Source organism: Leuresthes tenuis, unplaced genomic scaffold (genome assembly GCF_036924035.1).
Source record: "Leuresthes tenuis unplaced genomic scaffold, fLeuTen1.0.hap1 SCAF_16, whole genome shotgun sequence".
NCBI classification, from domain to species: domain Eukaryota; kingdom Metazoa; phylum Chordata; class Actinopteri; order Atheriniformes; family Atherinopsidae; genus Leuresthes; species Leuresthes tenuis.
In genome coordinates this window covers 325,789-346,931 of record NW_027325370.1, presented here as the reverse complement: position 1 = coordinate 346,931, position 21,143 = coordinate 325,789, and the positions used below count along the sequence as shown (strand labels likewise).

General features: G+C 49.8%; 1 protein-coding gene and 1 long non-coding RNA gene across 4 annotated transcripts; both read right to left on the bottom strand.

Annotated features, from left to right (window-relative positions):
* Positions 1-2,176: 2,176 nt before the first annotated feature.
* Positions 2,177-3,944, bottom strand: LOC140271657 (uncharacterized). Its single transcript, XR_011907860.1, has 2 exons — positions 2,670-3,944; positions 2,177-2,630 (listed from the first exon to the last, which is right to left on the bottom strand). It is a non-coding gene; the product is annotated as an uncharacterized lncRNA (long non-coding RNA).
* A 2,274-nt stretch (positions 3,945-6,218) lies between these two features.
* mecp2 (methyl CpG binding protein 2) lies at positions 6,219-20,755 on the bottom strand. Of its 3 annotated transcripts, none has more exons than XM_072366430.1 (6): positions 11,865-14,019; positions 11,548-11,741; positions 11,256-11,449; positions 11,017-11,153; positions 8,941-10,935; positions 6,219-8,868 (listed from the first exon to the last, which is right to left on the bottom strand). In XM_072366430.1, the coding sequence occupies exons 1-6, from the start codon at positions 12,186-12,188 to the stop codon at positions 8,185-8,187; spliced, it is 3,528 nt and encodes a 1,175-aa protein (XP_072222531.1). In that variant the 5' UTR covers positions 12,189-14,019; the 3' UTR covers positions 6,219-8,184. The 3 variants fall into 3 exon arrangements, with proteins under 3 accessions (XP_072222531.1, XP_072222532.1, XP_072222530.1); XM_072366431.1 differs by adding an exon at positions 20,469-20,755 and having other exon boundaries at positions 6,221-10,935; positions 11,865-12,054; XM_072366429.1 differs by having other exon boundaries at positions 6,221-10,935; positions 11,865-14,017.
* Between the last annotated feature and the right edge of the window lie 388 nt (positions 20,756-21,143).

The following is a 21,143-nucleotide window of genomic DNA, read 5'->3' as shown; positions in this document are numbered from 1 at the left end:
AGCTCCTTTAAAATAAGAAGATTCAGGTTCTTCTTCAGTTTTTAGAGGAAAGCTTCACTCAGCTTCACGGATTAAACCAGTTAAACTCCAGGGTGACATCTGGTGGTGAAGATGAGGAACGACACCGACTCAGTTTGCTTCAACTCAGCCTCACAGAAGACCTTCTGCAGAAGGTGAGGTTTGTCCCTCCTGGGCTACTGTAGGAGATAAACGGTCATGTGAAAAATAAAGTGCACCCTCTGTCAGTTCTCAGGTTTTACACATCAGAACATAATAAAATCTGTTCTTCAGCAGGAGTTAAACTCAGTAAATTCACCCTCAGATCAACACACGACTGTCTCATTATTTATGGAACACAAACTGAGACAAAACAGTGAGTGAAAAACTAAGTGAACCCTCACTGCTTCCACAGGAACTCAGAGGGTAAGAAGCAAAAAAGCCCAGAGCTACATCTCAGACTCTACAGGCCTCAGTTAGCATGTTAAAGGTTAAAGGTCACCCCAAGGTGAAAAAGCCCAGAGCTACATCTCAGACTCTACAGGCCTCAGTTAGCATGTTAAAGGTTAAAGGTCACCCCAAGGTGAAGAAGCCCAGAGCTACATCTCAGACTCTACAGGCCTCAGTTAGCATGCTAAAGGTTAAAGGTCACCCCAAGGTGAAAAAGCCCAGAGCTACATCTCAGACTCTCCAGGCCTCAGTTAGCATGTTAAAGGTTAAAGGTCACCCCAAGGTGAAAAAGCCCAGAGCTACATCTCAGACTCTACAGGCCTCAGTTAGCATGCTAGAGGTTAAAGGTCACCCCAAGGTGAAAAAGCCCAGAGCTACATCTCAGACTCTACAGGCCTCAGTTAGCATGCTAAAGGTTAAAGGTCACCCCAAGGTGAAAAAGCCCAGAGCTACATCTCAGACTCTCCAGGCCTCAGTTAGCATGTTAAAGGTTAAAGGTCACCCCAAGGTGAAGAAGCCCAGAGCTACATCTCAGACTCTACAGGCCTCAGTTAGCATGCTAAAGGTTAAAGGTCATACATCTCAGACTCTACAGGCCTCAGTTAGCATGTTAAAGCTCAAAGGTCATACATCTCAGACTCTACAGGCCTCAGTTAGCATGTTAAAGGTTAAAGGTCATACATCTCAGACTCTATAGGCCTCAGTTAGCATGCTAAAGGTTAAAGGTCATACATCTCAGACTCTACGGGCCTCAGTTAGCATGTTAAAGGTTAAAGGTCATGACAGCACAGTTAGAAAAAGGCTGAACAAGGATGGCTTGTTTGGAAGGGCTGCAGGAGAAAGCCTCTTCTCTCTAAAAAGAACATGGCAGCACAGCTTAGGTTTGCAAAGCTGCATCTGAACAAAGCTCAAGACTTCTGGAACAATGTCCTTTGGACAGACCAGAGCAAAGTGGAGATGTTTGGTCCTAATGCACAGCAGCACGTTTGGAGGAAACCAAACACAGCAGATCAGCACAAACACCTCATACCAGCTGTCAAGCACGGTGGTGGAGGGCTGATGATCTGGGCTGGTTCTGCAGCCACAGAACCTGGGCACCTTGCAGTCATTGAGTCCACCATGAACTCCTCTGGATACCAAAGTATTCTAGAGTCAGATGTGAGGCCGTCTGTCCCACAGCTAAAGCTGGGCTGAAACTGGCTCATCAACAGGACAAAGATCCCAAACACAGCAGCAGATCTACAGCAGAATGTGGGAAAAAGAAAAGAATCAAGGTGCTGCAATGGTCCAGTCAGAGTCCAGACCTCAGCCTGACTGAGATGCTGTGGTGGGACCTTAAGAGAGCTGTGCAGAAACCAAAGCTGCAAACCTCAATGAGCTGAAGCTGGAGAGAAGAGGGCCGAGATTCCTCCAGAACCAGGAGAGAGACTGAGAACGTCCCACAGGAAACCTCAGGGAATTTATGGAAGTTTTTATTCCATAAATAATGAGACAGTGTTGATCTGAGGTTGAATTTACTGAGTTTAACACCTGCTGAGGAGCAGCTGTTTTATGTCCCGACAGACTGGGAGAAGGTGGACTTTTCCACAGCAGCAGAACCTATTCTTATGTAATTCCCTCTGATGAGCAGCTCTGAATGTTAACCTTTAACCTTTAACCTTTGTGAGTGTCGGAGCAGCAGTAGTTTTCGGTCTTGGTGTTGGTGTGAGGACCAGTCAGACGACACACATCAGGGGACAACAAACGCTTTTAGTTAGAAAGAAAAATAAGAAAACAGGTAAAAACTAGTTTGTCTACAGCGACAGTGTATTTTGGAGTTTCACTGAATTCCAACCAGAGTAAAAGCAGAATATTCATCCTCAATATTAGCAACTATGAAGTCACCACACATCACTACTAAGTCTAGAAACACAACATGGCTTAGCTGACATGGTGGCTTCTGGCAAGACGCACAATATTATAGGCACTAAACTCTGGAACATGCAATATGGTGGCTGGTTACGGTAGTTTGTGCCGGTCGAGTCCTGTGGAGAGAATCCGATCACAGAGGGACGTTTGAGTTCTGCAGGAAGCTAACAGGCTGCTGTGGGCAGGCGTGGCAGCAGGCTGCAGCAGGTACGCAGAGGCCACCTGTGTGAGGTCACGGTGAGGTCACCTGTGTGAGGTCACCTGTGTGAGGTCACCTGTGTGAGGCCACCTGTGTGAGGTCACGGTGAGGTCACGGTGAGGTCACCCGTGTGAGGTCACGACCCCATCACCTGTGTGAGGTCACCTGTGTGAGGTCACGGTGAGGTCACCTGTGTGAGGTCACGACCCCATCACCTGTGTGAGGTCACGGTGAGGTCACCTGTGTGAGGTCACGGCCTCGCAGCTCCAGGTGAGGTCACCTGTGTGAGGTCACGGTGAGGTCACCTGTGTGAGGTCACGACCCCATCACCTGTGTGAGGTCACGGTGAGGTCACCTGTGTGAGGTCACGGCCTCGCAGCTCCAGGTGAGGTCACCCGTGTGAGGTCACGGTGAGGTCACCCGTGTGAGGTCACGGTGAGGTCACCCGTGTGAGGTCACCTGTGTGAGGTCACGGTGAGGTCACGCAGCTCCAGGTGAGGTCACGCTTCAGAGAGGCACGTTTATTTGTCCGGGATGGAGACATTCATTTTACACTTTGTGAAGACAGAGTCTGGAAGTTCAGGGCCGAGAGGCAGAGATCCTCACGGCTCACCTGCCTGGACAGCGCTCCTAAATGACGACTCAGTACCTGAAGCCCGTTTTAATCGGATCATTCATTCTGTTGCTCTTTATTTATTGAACATTAATCTCAGCTGAATCCTCGGTGGGAAAAACCCGCCGTGAGAATGTAAATTACAGAATTTAACCATGTTGAATGCTAATGCTAGCAGTTTGGTTCTATTGGACCAGGTTCTGTTGGATCCTTGACTGGTTCACTTGAACTGATCTGAGATCTGTTAATCAGAGGCTGGTGCAGCTCCGGCACCTCAGAGGACAGGATGCTGGTTTCCTTATGATTCTGAGGCTGAATCTTATTTAGTTGTTTGGATCGTTGATGCTGAGCTGAGTCCATGACTCAGAAGTCTAATTCAGAGTAAAAGTGGGGTGAAGCAGAGGGTCCACAGCACACTTTTTACTCTGCAGTCTGTGCTGTTCTGAGGCCACAGACAGAAAGTCGGGGTTCTTTGTGGATGTGAGAAACTGTTCAGGGAAAAGAAAATGCTGTTGGAATCTGATCTGTGGCTCCTGACATGTTTCCTTTCACAGTCCAAGGACTGATCGTACATTATCTACCTCTGTGTGGATCTGTGGTGGATCTGTGTGGATCTGTGTGGATCTGAGTGGATCTGTGTGGATCTGTGTGGATCTATGTGGATCTGTGTGGATCTGTGTGGATCTGAGTGGATCTGTGTGGATCTGAGCAGGATCTGTGGTGGATCTGTGTGGATCTGTGTGGATCTGAGCAGGATCTGTGGTGGATCTGTGTGGATCTGTGTGGATCTGAGTGGATCTGAGCAGGATCTGTGTGGATCTGTGTGGATCTGAGCAGGATCTGTGTGGATCTGTGTGGATCTATGTGGATCTGTGTGGATCTGAGTGGATCTGTGTGGATCTGTGTGGATCTGTGTGGATCTGAGCAGGATCTGTGGTGGATCTGTGTGGATCTGTGTGGATCTGTGGTGGATCTGTGTGGATCTGTGTGGATCTGTGTGGATCTATGTGGATCTGTGTGGATCTGAGTGGATCTGTGTGGATCTGTGTGGATCTGTGTGGATCTGAGCAGGATCTGTGGTGGATCTGTGTGGATCTGTGTGGATCTGAGTGGATCTGTGTGGATCTGTGGTGGATCTCTGTGGATCTCTGTGGATCTGTGTGGATCTGAGTGGATCTGTGTGGATCTGTGTGGATCTGAGTGGATCTGTGTGGATCTGAGCAGGATCTGTGGTGGATCTGTGTGGATCTGTGTGGATCTGAGTGGATCTGTGTGGATCTGTGGTGGATCTCTGTGGATCTCTGTGGATCTGTGTGGATCTGAGTGGATCTGAGCAGGATCTGTGTGGATCTGTGTGGATCTGAGCAGGATCTGTGGTGGATCTGTGTGGATCTATGTGGATCTGAGTGGATCTGTGTGGATCTGAGCAGGATCTGTGGTGGATCTGTGTGGATCTGAGTGGATCTGTGGTGGATCTGTGTGGATCTCTGTGGATCTGTGTGGATCTGTGTGGATCTGAGTGGATCTGTGGTGGATCTGTGTGGATCTCTGTGGATCTGTGTGGATCTGTGTGGATCTGAGTGGATCTGAGCAGGATCTGTGTGGATCTGTGTGGATCTGAGCAGGATCTATGGTGGATCTGAGTGGATCTGTGTGGATCTGTGTGGATCTGAGTGGATCTGTGGTGGATCTGTGTGGATCTGTGTGGATCTATGTGGATCTGTGTGGATCTGAGTGGATCTGTGTGGATCTGAGCAGGATCTGTGGTGGATCTGTGTGGATCTGTGTGGATCTGAGTGGATCTGTGTGGATCTGTGGTGGATCTGTGTGGATCTGTGTGGATCTGTGTGGATCTGAGTGGATCTGAGCAGGATCTGTGTGGATCTGTGTGGATCTGAGCAGGATCTGTGGTGGATCTGTGTGGATCTGAGCAGGATCTGTGTGGATCTGTGTGGATCTGTGGTGGATCTGTGTGGATCTGTGTGGATCTGAGCAGGATCTGTGTGGATCTGTGTGGATCTGAGCAGGATCTGTGGTGGATCTGTGTGGATCTGTGTGGATCTGAGTGGATCTGAGCAGGATCTGTGTGGATCTGTGTGGATCTGAGCAGGATCTGTGGTGGATCTGTGTGGATCTGTGTGGATCTGTGGTGGATCTGTGTGGATCTGTGTGGATCTGAGTGGATCTGTGTGGATCTGTGTGGATCTATGTGGATCTGTGTGGATCTGAGTGGATCTGTGTGGATCTGTGTGGATCTGAGCAGGATCTGTGTGGATCTGTGTGGATCTGAGCAGGATCTGTGGTGGATCTGTGTGGATCTGTGTGGATCTGAGTGGATCTGTGTGGATCTGAGTGGATCTGTGTGGATCTGAGCAGGATCTGTGGTGGATCTGTGTGGATCTGTGTGGATCTGAGCAGGATCTGTGTGGATCTGTGGTGGATCTGTGTGGATCTGTGGTGGATCTGTGTGGATCTGAGCAGGATCTGTGGTGGATCTGTGTGGATCTGTGTGGATCTGTGGTGGATCTGTGTGGATCTGTGTGGATCTGTGTGGATCTGAGTGGATCTGAGCAGGATCTGTGTGGATCTGAGCAGGATCTGTGGTGGATCTGTGTGGATCTGTGTGGATCTGAGTGGATCTGTGTGGATCTGAGTGGATCTGTGTGGATCTGAGCAGGATCTGTGGTGGATCTGTGTGGATCTGTGTGGATCTGAGCAGGATCTGTGTGGATCTGTGTGGATCTGTGGTGGATCTGTGTGGATCTGTGTGGATCTGTGTGGATCTGAGCAGGATCTGTGTGGATCTGTGTGGATCTGTGGTGGATCTGTGTGGATCTGTGTGGATCTGAGTGGATCTGTGTGGATCTGTGTGGATCTATGTGGATCTGTGTGGATCTGAGTGGATCTGTGTGGATCTGTGTGGATCTGAGCAGGATCTGTGTGGATCTGTGTGGATCTGAGCAGGATCTGTGGTGGATCTTTGTGGATCTGAGTGGATCTGTGTGGATCTGAGCAGGATCTGTGGTGGATCTGTGTGGATCTGTGTGGATCTGAGCAGGATCTGTGTGGATCTGTGTGGATCTGTGGTGGATCTGTGTGGATCTGTGTGGATCTGTGTGGATCTGAGCAGGATCTGTGTGGATCTGTGTGGATCTGAGCAGGATGAGCAGGATGAAGGACAGATGGAGGACAGATGAAGGACAGATGAAGGACAGATGAAGGACAGATGAAGGACAGATGGAACATAGTGCATAATCAGTCCTCAGGTAAAGCTACATTAGCTAACTGTACAGGCTAAAAAGTGCAGATTATTGAGCTAAACACTGAGTTTTATAGGGTGGAGCTTTTTGATTCCTGCAGTTCTGATGTGACTTGAACGCAGCATCTGAAACGCTGCGACTCGGCTCTGGAATAGAAACAAATATTGGATGAACCCTGAAAACTCTTTTGTACCGTTTTGTTGTTTACTTCATTTTCCTGGTCAGTACCAGCAGAACATTTCTTTCATGTGGAGTCTGAGCGGATTAAACCATGAAAGCATCAGCCTCACCTCTCAGATCTGAACTTACAGGCGGATTAAACCATGAAAGCATCAGCCTCACCTCTCAGATCTGACCTTACAGGTGGATTAAACCATGAAAGCATCAGCCTCACCTCTCAGATCTGAACTTACAGGCGGATTAAACCATGAAAGCATCAGCCTCACCTCTCAGATCTGACCTTACAGGTGGATTAAACCATGAAAGCATCAGCCTCACCTCTCAGATCTGACCTTACAGGTGGATTAAACCATGAAAGCATCAGCCTCACCTCTCAGATCTGAACTTACAGACTCTCGGTTAGAACAACTGAATCATTTGTCTGCACAGCTGACCCACATGAAGCTGAACCGGACTTTGGTCCAGGTTTGACATCAGTTCAAACCGGCCTGGCCGGCCTCTGCGTACCTGCGCTCTGGTTGAAGGCCTGCGGTCTCTGAGCGACATGCAGGCGGTTGATTGTACAAACTGGAGGACTGCAAACTGTTCCAGACATTCAACATGAAGACACAATTAAAAGAAATCCTTTCCTGCTTGTTCTTTAAAACTGAGAACTAAAATAAAGCTACTTTAGAAGTGGGTTTGGTTTGATATTAATAGTGCTTCCTTTGGAAACAAAACAGTACAGAAACAAACAAATTCATGAAGACCAGTTTGGAAAAATCCTGGAAGAACAACTGTAAATACTTGAAACATGAGCAGCTGTCCTTCTTCGCCTGACTCATCAGTTTCTGAGTCTGTCAGGGGAACCAAGAACTCCTCACGTGGTTCAAATATTTCAAACAATGTTCACAATCAGGGCTGAGTGGACTGAGGATTTACTGACCCCCCCTCTTCTTCTAACTGAAAATGGGGAAGAAAACAAAACTGTGAGAAACCAGTTTAAGGTGCAAACCGCCGCCCCACATCATCTCCGAGGCATTCAGTCGAGGACTAGTTTCCGTAAGTTACTGTCAGTCAAAAAGAGGCGTTTAGAGCTGAACCGTCAGTCGGGAGTCTGGGACCATCAGTAATATCAGAGTTTAAAGCTGTATAACAAAGACAAAACAATTAACTACTAAATAAAAGGAAACAGGTTATATTCCGGAAGCAACGTTTCATCAGAGTAATGTGTTGTTAAGCATTGGTTTTAGTTCCAAACTACTCCCCCCTCCCGATGGAGACTAGCGGGACACAACAGCTGCCTTTTGATTATATACACACACACACACTTTTTGTCACTTTTTCCTTTTCATTTGTTTTTCCTAGAAAAAGACACTTCTCTTCCAGCTGTCTCTTGGCGCCGGGCTGGTTCTCACGTCCAGAACTTTAAGGAGTCTCTAGATAGAATTAGACAGAGCCGAGGAGTCTTTCCATCACTGTGAAACACCCTCATTCTGTCTATAAACCATTAGCAGCCCGGCCTCAGCTCTCTTCCACCTGCTGCTGACAAAGCCCGTCAGGCCCCCCATCAGTCAGCCTTTCTTCAGTCAAACCAATCAGCTGACTCTTTCACTGACGGCAGTCCGTGACTCTACGGTCTCTTCACGGCTGGGACAGGGGACGGTGGACTGGGGAACGATGTCTCTAAGCTCCCTGCCTTCACCTGCTGCCTCTGGCTCTGCCCTCAGCCGAGCCCTGCTATCCGCCCCGGGCACAACACCCCCCCCTGCTGCTTCCGGGGGCCCAGGAGGCACAGAGCTCAGGGGCCTCGAGGTACTATTTGATCCTCTGCCGCCTCCTAAAACCTCTCTGCTCTCTGTGGCCAGCTCCGCTCTCCCCTCTGCCCTGACACTCTCGAAGCTGACCTCTCTCCTCGGCAGCTGGCCTCCCCGGCTGGGTCGTGTGGTACTTAGGTCTTGGGGCTGTTCGCTCTGGTTTGGCTGAGCAGGGGCGAAGTTGGTCCGGGCTAGACTGGACAATGGTCTGTGGGATGACAGATGCTGCTCATGTGGTCTGGTGAGCTGAGAGTGGAGTTGAGGACGCAGCTGCGTTTGAATCTGCTGAAATTGTGGTTGTGCTTGGGACTGGGACACTGGTGGAGTCGACTGGGAGAGAGACTGTCCGGGTTGTGGTCTGCATGGAGTCTGAAGTTGGTGTTGCGATGGGTACCTTGTATGTGGTTGGGTTAACACCTGATGCAGAGGTTGCAGGTGAGATTGAAGTTGGACAGAGGTTCTGGTCTGGGCTTGACCCTGGACTTGCGTTGGAGTCCTGGTATGGGATTGACCCTGGACTTGCGTTTGAGTTCTGGCCTGGGGTTGACCCTGGACTTGCGTTTGAGTTCTGGCCTGGGGTTGACCCTGGACTTGCGTTTGAGTTCTGGCCTGGGGTTGACCTTGGACTTGCGCTTGGGTCCTGGTCTGGGGTTGACCTTGGACTTGCGCTTGGGTCCTGGTCTGGGGTTGACCTTGGACTTGCGCTTGGGTCCTGGTCTGGGGTTGACCCTGGACTTGTGTTGGAGTCCTGGTCTGGGGCTGACCCTGGACTTGCGCTTGGGTCCTGGTCTGGGGTTGACCCTGGACTTGCGCTTGGGTCCTGGTCTGGGGCTGACCCTGGACTTGCGTTGGAGTCCTGGTCTGGGGCTGACCCTGGACTTGCGTTGGAGTCCTGGTCTGGGGCTGACCCTGGACTTGCGTTGGAGTCCTGGTCTGGGGTTGACCCTGGACTTGCGTTGGAGTCCTGGTCTGGGGTTGACCCTGGACTTGCGTTGGAGTCCTGGTCTGGGGTTGACCCTGGACTTGCGTTGGAGTCCTGGTCTGGGGCTGACCCTGGACTTGCGTTGGAGTCCTGGTCTGGGGTTGACCCTGGACTTGCGTTGGAGTCCTGGTCTGGGGTTGACCCTGGACTTGCGTTGGAGTCCTGGTCTGGGGTTGACTCTGGACTTGCGTTGAGGTCTGGGTCTGGGGTTGAGGCTGAGATTGGGTTGGTGTCCTGGCCTGCGTTTGGAGTTGAGACGTAAGTGATGGCCGGGGCTGGGATAGTTTTTTGAGCTGGGTTTGATGTTGAGATGGGTGCATGGGCTGGACTTGAGGCTCGAGTGCTGTGGAGGACTGGGTTTGTGATTTTGGATGCCTTATTAGGGATGGATGAACATTTACGAGGGGTGGAGACTGAGGTGGAGCATGCAGAGCCTGGGGCTGGGTTCGGTGCAGAGTTGGGGAGTGGGCTGGTTGTGACTGTACTTTCTGGTTAGTGGATTGAGGCTGACTGTGGGTTTGAGTTGGGGGTTTGTTGTGTCTAGTGGGAGAAGACTGAGGTACTGGCTGTCGACTTTGGACTTGGGATTGGCTGGGGAACTGGGTCTGAGGACAGGTTTGAAGCTGGTGGCATGGCTGAGGGACTGGATGCTGAGGTTCAGGCACAAACTTGGGCTGTGATCTGGGGGGGTCCTGCTGTGACAGTTGGGGGGGGTGCTGAAGAATAATCTGTGGCTCAGCTTCAGGCCTGGACTGGCTGGAAGGTGGTAGATGTCCAGGGACTGGAGGAGGAGGTGGAGGCTGATCTAATGGTGAGGCAGAGGACTGTTGGTGGCGATGATGATGATGGTGGTGGTGGTGGTGGTGATGGTGGTGTTTGTGAGGTGGTCGCTCCTTCCTTTTGTGGCTTTTTGTTGGGCTGATGCTGCTACGGCTGCTGCCACTTCTTTCAGATCCTGCTTCATCTTCACCAAGCTCCTCTTCTCTGCTTCCTCCATCTCCTGCTCCAGTTTTCTCCTTGTGCTTCCGCCCCTTATGCGTCTTGTGTCCATATGATTGGCTGCCATCTGAGGCAGAGGGTTGCATCTGTGACTGTGACTGGCTCCGTTCAGAGGGAGTAGACTGAAGATCAGAGCTCTGAGCCCCCTCTGCTTTACCTCCCTTGTCCTCTGAAGTAGTCCTCCCTCCAGTCTCTGTGGTTGTAACTTTTGGGGTCTGAACACTCTCCATTTCCTCTACTGTTTCTCTTGTTTTCCGTTTTTTGATTGGTAGGGCTGTTTCCTGGACAACAGGTTTAGTGGAAGACTCCTTGGCTGCTCTACGTTTGGCCTCAGCAGCCAAGATGGCAGCCGCAGCGTAGCTTCCAGCTGTTGAGCTACCAGAGACAGATGCCGAGGAGGTGGATGTCGTGGCAACTGAAGATGCTGCTGATGCTAACGCTGGTTTCCTGCCCCGTTTCTTGGGGGCAGTCTGAGGTTGAGGTGGAAGCTCCTGCTCTGATTTCCTCTTTCTGCCAGGACGGGACTTGGACACCACGGCAGGAGACACCACCTGCAGGAATCAAGTCAAGGCAAATTTTGTCATAAAGAGCAGATCTGTGAACTGTTTGACTTAATGAAAGACCAATGGTACCTTTGAGGTGGTCGAGGGGGCACCAGTGGAGGACTCTGGCTTGCTGAAGGGCATTTTGACGAGCAGCTTCCCTGGAGTCTTCTCTACCACGCGCTTCATGGCCACACCCTCAGTGGCTTGCCGTATCTTCCCACTGCCTACAAGAGCACAAAAAGAGATGAGCACACACTGAAAGATTCAAGAACTGCTGAGTTCAGCAAAATGACTCCAGGTCAACTTTGGTATCAGTGACTGATTACCTTTCGGCCGCCCACGGCCTCGCCCCGAAGGTTTCACCACTTTTGGTTTCTTGGGGGGGCGCTTTTCGCGGCGAGAGGGGCTCCCACGCCCAGTAACAGTGAAATCAAAATCATTGGGGTCAGTGGTTCGGTCACCAACCTTCTGGAAGTAGGCCATAAGTTCCACCTTGGAACGAAATGCCTTTCCCTCCGAACTTCGCAGCAAGAAAACAACAAAAGTTGGACAGTAATCAGTCAGAGTTTTTACTTCACCCCAGCATGGCTGACCAACATCAGGGTGGATGTGGCTTACTTGATCAGGTAGACATCAAACTTTCCTGCAGAGCGCCCCGACTTTCTCTGTTTCAGTTTGCGGGTCCAGCCTTCAGGCAGTGTAGGGTCGTCATAAAGTGGCCCACGGTCCCGAATGATGGAGCGGCGCTGCCTGGGTGATCCTGCGGACTCCGACCCTGGTCCCGAGCCTGGCTCCGATGGTCCCGCCACTGGCTGCAGCACAGAGGAAGTGGCACAACACCTCATGACCTGAACATCTTTCACCATCAGCTATGATATACTGTGTCATAGTTTGGTGGAGGATAGAGTCAACCCATCCCAAGACCTGCTCTATACCTGACTCTCTGGCTCCACCCCCTCCTGTGGTGGCGACCTGGCTGGTGTGGCCGAGATTTTCGCCTCTGCCCCCTGGTCAGCATGGCGACGCTCCCTGCGAGCCTTCTTACTCTTACTGTGGGACCTTTCTCTTTCTCGGCTGGGGGGCTGGGGGTTGGCAGGTCCTTCCTCGCCTTCTTGACCCTGCTCACTGGGGAAAGAACATAACATCAACTGACCACAGCTTAAAGTTGCGTCCAACCGCTGTGATAACGACAGAAACCTTACTGATTGAGGTGGTGTAAATGTCAACAGAACACTTTTAATAGCACCCCAGGGTATCATTAGCAGGGTTCTTGAGAGGCCCAGAGAGTTAAGGTGGGCTTTACATTAGCAGCAGAACCATTGGTCACGGGTCCAGCCAGACACCAATATTAGCCAGCTCTAACTTATCCTGTCAGTAATGTAGCTGTCATGATTTTGGGTTATGTTTTGAACCTTCATGTACACTTCCTGTTTTATGTTGAAATCTTCTCCCCCCTGAAGCTTTTGTGTTAGTTTTCTGCCCCTCTAATCCACATCTGTCAGGACTCAACATTAACAGATGCCCACCTGCCTGGGGGACATAAACCCTGCGTCTGGGCAAGTGGAAACAAACCTGATTTATCTCTCCTTGGGTTCGAAGTGGCTTGAGTTGGACTGAATCTACCTTGAGATGACAGTTGTTGTGATTTGGCCCTTTATAAATAAAACTGAATTTAATTTGAATAAAAACTCGTCACATCTATCTATAAATGTGCCAATAACTCTGTACAATAGGAGATCCTTCAAACTGTGGACCTTCTGAACCATACAGCATATAAATTAGCTGAAGCGGACGTTAATGAAGCTTCAGGAAGTCAACATTAGGCTGTAAAAGCAGCCGATGAGTCACAGCAGTGGTTAGTGTCTGCAGCAGCTTAGGAACAGGAAGTTTGTTCCTTCAGTGAAGTCTCCTGAAACCGTCTCAGTGACACAAAGCTGCCGTCAGACCGGTCCGCCAGAACAGGAAGTAAGCAGCAGAACAGCCACTCTGTTCTTGCCTCATTTCTTCACACTTCAGACAGAGCAAAAACACATGCTCTGCTTTTATTTCTACTGATAAGTTTTACTTATGACCTTCCCCATGAAAAACTTGTGGCTCACATCACATGAAGTCTGCAGCAACGTTTGAAGACTTCCTTGCCTTTGTTATTGTCTGACACAGTCGTTGCGTATTTCATTGCTGGGGCTTTGTGAACATCCATCGGCCCTGATTCACCTGATCCCTGCTTGTAAAACACTTTGTAACATTGTTAAGGAAAGTGCTATGCAGCTAATGCTGTATCTATTATTGACTGGTGTCGCTTTTCATGTTATTCACCCTCTCAAATGCAGTCATTTTGGGCTACAGCTACAGTTTCACTGCTGAATAATGAGGTAACGTTTCCTCTGTCCGTTAACTGGTTGGTTTAAAAACATAATTAAACAGGAACAAATGTTCACCTCGGTTTGAGTCTGGTTCTGTCCAACAGTTAAAACTGATGGCTGACAGCAGGATGGAGGATTAATACAAACCAACGTTAATGTGTCCCATTTGCAGAATCTAACAACAAACTGCACCAGGATCAGTAACTGAGTCTAGTTACTTGTGGATGAAAAAACTTCAGTGAAGCACTCTGAAGCACTTTGTTTGTCCATCTGGGAAAAGCCACATGAGTGTTTCCTCTTGCTTTCTGCCTTCATCTGTCCTGAGTTCTCTTCTTTCCTTCATATTTTCTTCTCTTTAATCAGTCGATTCACACATTAGTGACTTCTTTCTGAAAATAAAAATGATGATGCTCCATTTCTCATGTACTTCCTGGTCAACAGCTTCCACAACCACTGATCCCTTCCCTTTCTTCTGCATCACCCTCTGAAAACTACTCTTCTTCTCCTATGACAGTAATATGCTCCTCCTGTGCAGAAAGGCACTAAAGGATATAAATGGTTCAGTCTGAGGTCATGAAGACAGAATGGTTTAATTACCTAGGGATTGGTCTGACTTCTCACTCTGACCTCTGTCTCTGCTCTTTGATGTGTCAAAGTTTAAGTTAAAGACCAGATCTAAAAACCAGGATCAAAGACCAGAGTTAAAGACCAGAGTTAAAGACCAGGATCAAAGACCAGAGTTAAAGACCAGGATCAAAGACCAGAGTTAAAGACCAGGATCAAAGACCAGAGTTAAAGACCAGGATCAAAGACCAGGATCAAAGACCAGGATCAAAGACCAGAGTTAAAGACCAGAATCAAAGACCAGAGTTAAAGACCAGGATCAAAGACCAGAGTTAAAGACCAGGATCAAAGACCAGAGTTAAAGACCAGAATCAAAGACCAGAGTTAAAGACCAGGATCAAAGACCAGAGTTAAAGACCAGGATCAAAGACCAGGATCAAAGACCAGGATCAAAGACCAGAGTTAAAGACCAGGATCACAGACCAGGATCAAAGACCAGAGTTAAAGACCAGGATCAAAGACCAGAGTTAAAGACCAGAGTTAAAGACCAGGATCAAAGACCAATTAAAGACCAGGATCAAAGACCAGGATCAAAGACCAGGATCAAATACCAGGATCAAAGACCAAAGTTAAAGACCAGGATCAAAGACCAGGATCAAAGACCAGAGTTAAAGACCAGGATCAAAGACCAGGATCAAAGACCAGAGTTAAAGACCAGGATCAAAGACCAGAGTTAAAGACCAGAATCAAAGACCAGAGTTAAAGATCAGGATCAAAGACCAAAGTTAAAGACCAGGATCAAAGACCAGAGTTAAAGACCAGAATCAAAGACCAGAGTTAAAGATCAGGATCAAAGACCAAAATCAAAGACCAAAGTTAAAGACCAGGATCAAAGACCAGAGTTAAAGACCAGGATCAAAGACCAGAGTTAAAGACCAGGATCAAAGACCAGAGTTAAAGACCAGAGTCAAAGACCAGAGTTAAAGACCAGGATCAAAGACCAGAATCAAAGACCAGAATCAAATACCAGGATCAAAGACCAAAGTTAAAGACCAGGATCAAAGACCAGAGTTAAAGACCAGAATCAAAGACCAGAGTTAAAGACCAGGATCAAAGACCAGAGTTAAAGACCAGAATCAAAGACCAGAGTTAAAGACCAGAATCAAAGACCAGAGTTAAAGATCAGGATCAAAGACCAAAATCAAAGACCAAAGTTAAAGACCAGGATCAAAGACCAGAGTTAAAGACCAGGATCAAAGACCAGAGTTAAAGACCAGAGTCAAAGACCAGAGTTAAAGACCAGGATCAAAGACCAGAATCAAAGACCAGAATCAAAGACCAGAATCAAAGACCAGAGTCAAAGACCAGGATCAAAGACTAGAGTTAAAGACGAGGATCAAAGACCAGAGTTAAAGACCAGGATCAAAGACCAGAGTTAAAGACGAGGATCAAAGACCAGAGTTAAAGACCAGGATCAAAGACCAGAGTTAAAGATCAGATATCAAAGACCAGAGTTAAAGACCAGGATCAAAGACCAGAGTTAAAGACCAGAGTCAAAGACCAGAGTCAAAGACCAGAGTTAAAGACCAGAATCAAAGACCAGAATCAAAGACCAGAATCAAAGACCAGAGTCAAAGACCAGGATCAAAGACCAGAGTTAAAGACGAGGATCAAAGACTAGAGTTAAAGACCAGGATCAAAGACCAGAGTTAAAGACGAGGATCAAAGACTAGAGTTAAAGCCCAGGATCAAAGACCAGGATCAAAGACCAGGATCAAAGACCAGAGTTAAAGACCAGAGTTAAAGACCAGAGTTAAAGACCAGGATCAAAGACCAGAGTTAAAGACCAGGATCAAAGACCAGAGTTAAAGACCAGAGTCAAAGACCAGAGTTAAAGACCAGGATCAAAGACCAGAATCAAAGACCAGAGTTAAAGACCAGGATCAAAGACCAGAGTTAAAGACCAGGATCAAAGACCAGAATCAAAGACCAGAGTTAAAGACCAGAATCAAAGACCAGAGTCAAAGACCAGAGTTAAAGACCAGGATCAAAGACCAGGATCAAAGACCAGGATCAAAGACCAGAGTTAAAGACCAGAGTTAAAGACCAGAATTAAATTGAATCGATCTCTTTCCTTTCGCTACGACACATCTCAGCTAAACCTGGACAGTTCAAGCCAGTGTGACCCTAAAAACTGGCCGTGAACACCTGAAGTCAGAAAGATTCTGAGCAACAAGCTGAAGCTGAAACCCTTCCCCGTCACACGGAGGCCCCGCCCACATCCACACGGTATTTACACCAACTTCCCCGTCACACCGAGGCCCCGCCCACATCCACACGGTATTTACACCAACTTCCCCGTCACACCGAGGCCCCGCCCACATCCACACGGTATTTACACCAACTTCCCCGTCACACCGAGGCCCCGCCCACATCCACATGGTATTTACACCAACTTCCCCGTCACACTGAGGCCCCGCCCACATCCACACGGTATTTACACCAACTTCCCCGTCACACCGAGGCCCCGCCCACATCCACACAGTATTTACACCAACTTCCCCGTCACACCGAGGCCCCGCCCACATCCACACGGTATTTACACCAACTTCCCCGTCACACCGAGGCCCCGCCCACATCCACACGGTATTTACACCAACTTCCCCGTCACACTGAGGCCCCGCCCACATCCACACAGTATTTACACCAACTTTCCCGTCACACTGAGGCCCCGCCCACATCCACACGGTATTTACACCAACTTCCCCGTCACACCGAGGCCCCGCCCACATCCACACGGTATTTACACCAACTTCCCCGTCACACCGAGGCCCCGCCCACATCCACACGGTATTTACACCAACTTCCCCGTCACACGGAGGCCCCGCCCACATCCACACGGTATTTACACCAACTTCCCCGTCACACCGAGGCCCCGCCCACATCCACACGGTATTTACACCAACTTCCCCGTCACACCGAGGCCCCGCCCACATCCACACGGTATTTACACCAACTTCCCCGTCACACCGAGGCCCCGCCCACATCCACACGGTATTTACACCAACTTCCCCGTCACACCGAGGCCCCGCCCACATCCACACGGTATTTACACCAACTTCCCCGTCACACCGAGGCCCCGCCCACATCCACACGGTATTTACACCAACTTCCCCGTCACACTGAGGCCCCGCCCACATCCACACGGTATTTACACCAACTTCCCCGTCACACCGAGGCCCCGCCCACATCCACACGGTATTTACAGATACCAACCTAACCCTAACCCTAACCCTGGTGGTAAATACCCGCCTCCTTACCTTTAAACCACCTGTTCAAAGCTGTTCCCTAACCTCAACTCAAGCTTTAACTTTTCCCCTCACAGCTCATTCCATAACAGCCTTTTTCCCACCAGCTCACCCACAGGTCCGATCAGGCTCATGCTAACCGGTCGGTTCTGTGTTGGATCGTACCGATGCCTCAGTACCTGCACATTAAAGCAAACGGCTGTTAAGAGGTCAGCTGACGGCGTCCTACAGCAGTCTGTGGCCACACACTGTTGTGTTCAGGGACTGAAAACTGCGTCTGAATCTGGACGACAGACCCTGCTGCTGATGGGCGCCGGGTCCGGGACGTGGACCAATCAGGGCTCAGCTTTCTGTGGTGGCAAAAGGACTTCAAAGATCATTAAAGATCACCCGCTTAATCCAACTCAGGGCTGCAGGGGGGTGGAGCCCGTCCCGGCTGTCATTGGCTGAGAGGACACACCTGGACAGGTGTCCTGCCAGTAAACAGTCAGAGACACACAGCCAGCCCCTCCCACTCAGAGATGACTTCCAGTCACCAGCTGACCGAACAGCTGTTTCTGGATGCTGGGAGGAACCCGGAGAACCCGGAGAACCCAGAGAACCCAGAGAACCCGGAGAACCCAGAGAGCCCGGAGAACCCAGAGAACCCGGAGAACCCGGAGAATCCAGAGAACCCAGAGAACCCGGAGAACCCGGAGAACCCAGAGAACCCGGAGAACCCAGAGAACCCAGAGAACCCGGAGAACCCGGAGAACCCAGAGAACCCGGAGAATCCGGAGAACCCAGAGAACCCAGAGAACCCGGAGAACCCGGAGAACCCAGAGAACCCACACTTACACGGGGAGAACATGCAAACTCCACTCAGAACCAGCCGGGATCAGAACCAGCCGGGTACAGAACCAGCCGGGATCAGAACCAGCCAGGATCAGAACCAGCCGGGATCAGAACCAGCCGGGATCAGAACCAGCCGGGATCAGAACCCTCTGCTGGGTTATGTTTGCAGCAGGAAGTCCAACAGGAATGAGTGAAGGATGAAGGTTTTAACATCAACTGATTAAATGAGCGTTTAAAAGTGATTTAAATATTTACGAGCTGGTGTTCCGTCACTCAGCTGCAGTCCAGCTGGACCGGACCACCTAACCGGACCCCCATCCCAACAGCAGCAGAACCCGGGTACTGACTGAAGTCTGTCTGAGACGATGAACTGAGAGAGAAACCTCCTGCTGCCTCTGTGGGAGGTTCTGGTCCAGCTGAAAGTCCACTTTAACGGTGTTTCTGAGGTTATAAAACCAGGATTTTATCAGAGCAGAGCGACAGAAACGCTTTAACAGGAAGTGCTAACGGGCCGATTTCTGACCCAGGTTCTGACTGAAGAAAGAGAAAAAGCGCAGCTTTACGGGAGTTCAGCTGGATTACTGCAGAAAGATGGAGGTTTGGAGCCTGAACCGAGCGGCCGGAACCAAGCAGGAGGAGTCGAACCCAGAAGCATCACCTGGGGGTGCCGGTCCGGTTTGAGAAGCCGGTCCGGTTTGAGAAGCCGGTCCGGTTTTAAAAGTTCTGGATGACACAGTAATTAGTTTCTTTCTAGTTTCATGAAACCGAACTGTTCTGGCTGAAGGAAAGGAAACCTTCACCTTTTGTTAAAGATCAAAACTTCCTCTGAATTAAAAGCAGTTAGAACAAATTAATCATTTATTAATCATTTATTTAAATATATTTAGAATATTGGGCTCTTAAATAAGATGGTTTTGTATCAGATTCCTGCTTTTCTTCAGTTTCAGGACATAAAACAGCTTCATGAACAACAATTATTCCGTATGTTTTGCTTGAAGATGAAAGCTGCCTCAGAACATTCTCCAGAACCTGAACCGAGCCACGGGCTCCTCAAAGGAAAGCCTCAGTGAGCTACCTGGGTCAGACTAAGGTGTTCTGAAGGCCCGGTTCTGGTTCCCTGGGGTCAGCTGAACCTGCTGAGCAGACTAAGGTGTTCTGAAGGCCCGGTTCTGGTTCCCTGGGGTCAGCTGAACCTGCTGAGCAGACTAAGGTGTTTACATGTGTTCTGAAGGCCCGGTTCTGGTTCCCTGGGGTCAGCTGAACCTGCTGAGCAGACTAAGGTGTTTACATGTGTTCTGAAGGCCCGGTTCTGGTTCCCTGGGGTCAGCTGAACCTGCTGAGCAGACTAAGGTGTTTACATGTGTTCTGAAGGCCCGGTTCTGGTTCCCTGGGGTCAGCTGAACCTGCTGAGCAGACTAAGGTGTTTACATGTGTTCTGAAGGCCCGGTTCTGGTTCCCTGGGGTCAGCTGAACCTGCTGAGCAGACTAAGGTGTTCTGAAGGCCCGGTTCTGGTTCCCTGGGGTCAGCTGAACCTGCTGAGCAGACTAAGGTGTTTACATGTGTTCTGTAGGCCCGGTTCTGGTTCCCTGGGGTCAGCTGAACCTGCTGAGCAGACTAAGGTGTTCTGAAGGCCCGGTTCTGGTTCCCTGGGGTCAGCTGAACCTGCTGAGCAGACTAAGGTGTTTACATGTGTTCTGAAGGCCCGGTTCTGGTTCCCTGGGGTCAGCTGAACCTGCTGAGCAGACTAAGGTGTTCTGAAGGCCCGGTTCTGGTTCCCTGGGGTCAGCTGAACCTGCTGAGCAGACTAAGGTGTTCTGAAGGCCCGGTTCTGGTTCCCTGGGGTCAGTTGTTTTGTTTTGTTCTGGTGCTGGAGCTGCAGGTGGAGGTGAAGCAGCCACCACAGGAACAGGAAGTTTACTGCTGAACAAACACCCGCGCGCCCGCCGCTCTGACACGCGACGCCGTACACGCACTTTGTGCTCAGCGGCACTCCGGCAGCTGCCTGCTAACATGCTAACGCTGTGCTAACTGTGGGAGGCTGCAGCGTTAACCCGAGGTACTGTTAAGCTGTGCGCGCACGCGCGCTCGTGTGTGTGTTTACTGGGCAGCTAGCAGCCCGTTAGCCGACAGCCTGTTTGAGGGAGGCGGGTGGAAACGGGGCCGCCGGCCTCCGGAGGTCCGGCGGTCGCGGACGCCCCTCCGCCGGCCTCCGCCCTCACTTCCCGGGGAGTTGTGTGGAAGTCGCGCGGCCCAGCGGTGCGCAGGGAGCGGGCTAAGCTACAGCTAAAGTACAGACTTAGCAGTAAGTTGGTGACGTATTCCCACTAACCCCGCTCCGCGGAGACAGACCGGGGTGAAAACCAACGCACTTTGACTTCGATAAAACGCACAACAGAAAAGGCTCGCGGGTGTCGGAGGCGGCGGCACGTGCGAGGCTTTAACAGAGGATGAAATGTAAAATTCACTTACAGTCTCTCCTCTCCGCTCTCCACGGCGGCCATTTTTATTTAAATAAATAATTTTATATTTAAAAAAAAGCCTCCAAACATCTCTGCTCCCTCCTGCTGCACCCCGCCCCCTCCGTCAGTTCCCAAACACCGCGAGACATTCGATCACATTGGTCCCAGGACGGCGAAATCTCGCGAGAGGTGAACCCGGTGACGATCGGGCCGAGCTGTTCATGGCCGCTCTGTAAAAATAAGAAACCAGTCCTCTGCTGCTGCTCATTCACAAATTATGATCAATAATCAATCAAATAAATGTACAGATAACTCATTAATTATACTGACAGAATACAAATAATACAATTTAGTGAAAGATAAAAACAAAACAAACTATTAATTATCCAAAAATCATTCATTTAAAATATCTGTGAACTCAGAACTTTGATGATCTACAAACAAATAATGAAATGCTCAGACAGACTCAGTAAACAACTGATGAGGTCCTCAAAACAACAACAGCAGCAGCAGCAGCTATGAGCTGATATCTTCAGAGCTGTGATGTAAGCAGTGTTTCTCAGTCCTGGTCCTCCAGGCACCCCGCCCTGCATGTTTTCCATGGTTCACCTGATTCAAATGAATGGGTCGTCCTCAGCCTTCTGCGGGGCTTAAACACCTGACCCTTTCATTCATTTGCCAGAAT

Bases quoted from the DNA above. Each gene is read 5' to 3' on its own strand.
- mecp2 (XM_072366429.1), bottom strand. From the start codon at position 12,188: ATGATACCCTGGGGTGCTATTAAAAGTGTTCTGTTGACATTTACACCA. The intron at 11,742-11,864 runs GTATAGAGCAGG...TCTGTGCTGCAG, and splicing joins GGGTGGAGCCAGAGAGTCAG to CCAGTGGCGGGACCATCGGA. The intron at 10,936-11,016 runs GTACCATTGGTC...TGATTCCTGCAG, and splicing joins CCCCCTCGACCACCTCAAAG to GTGGTGTCTCCTGCCGTGGT.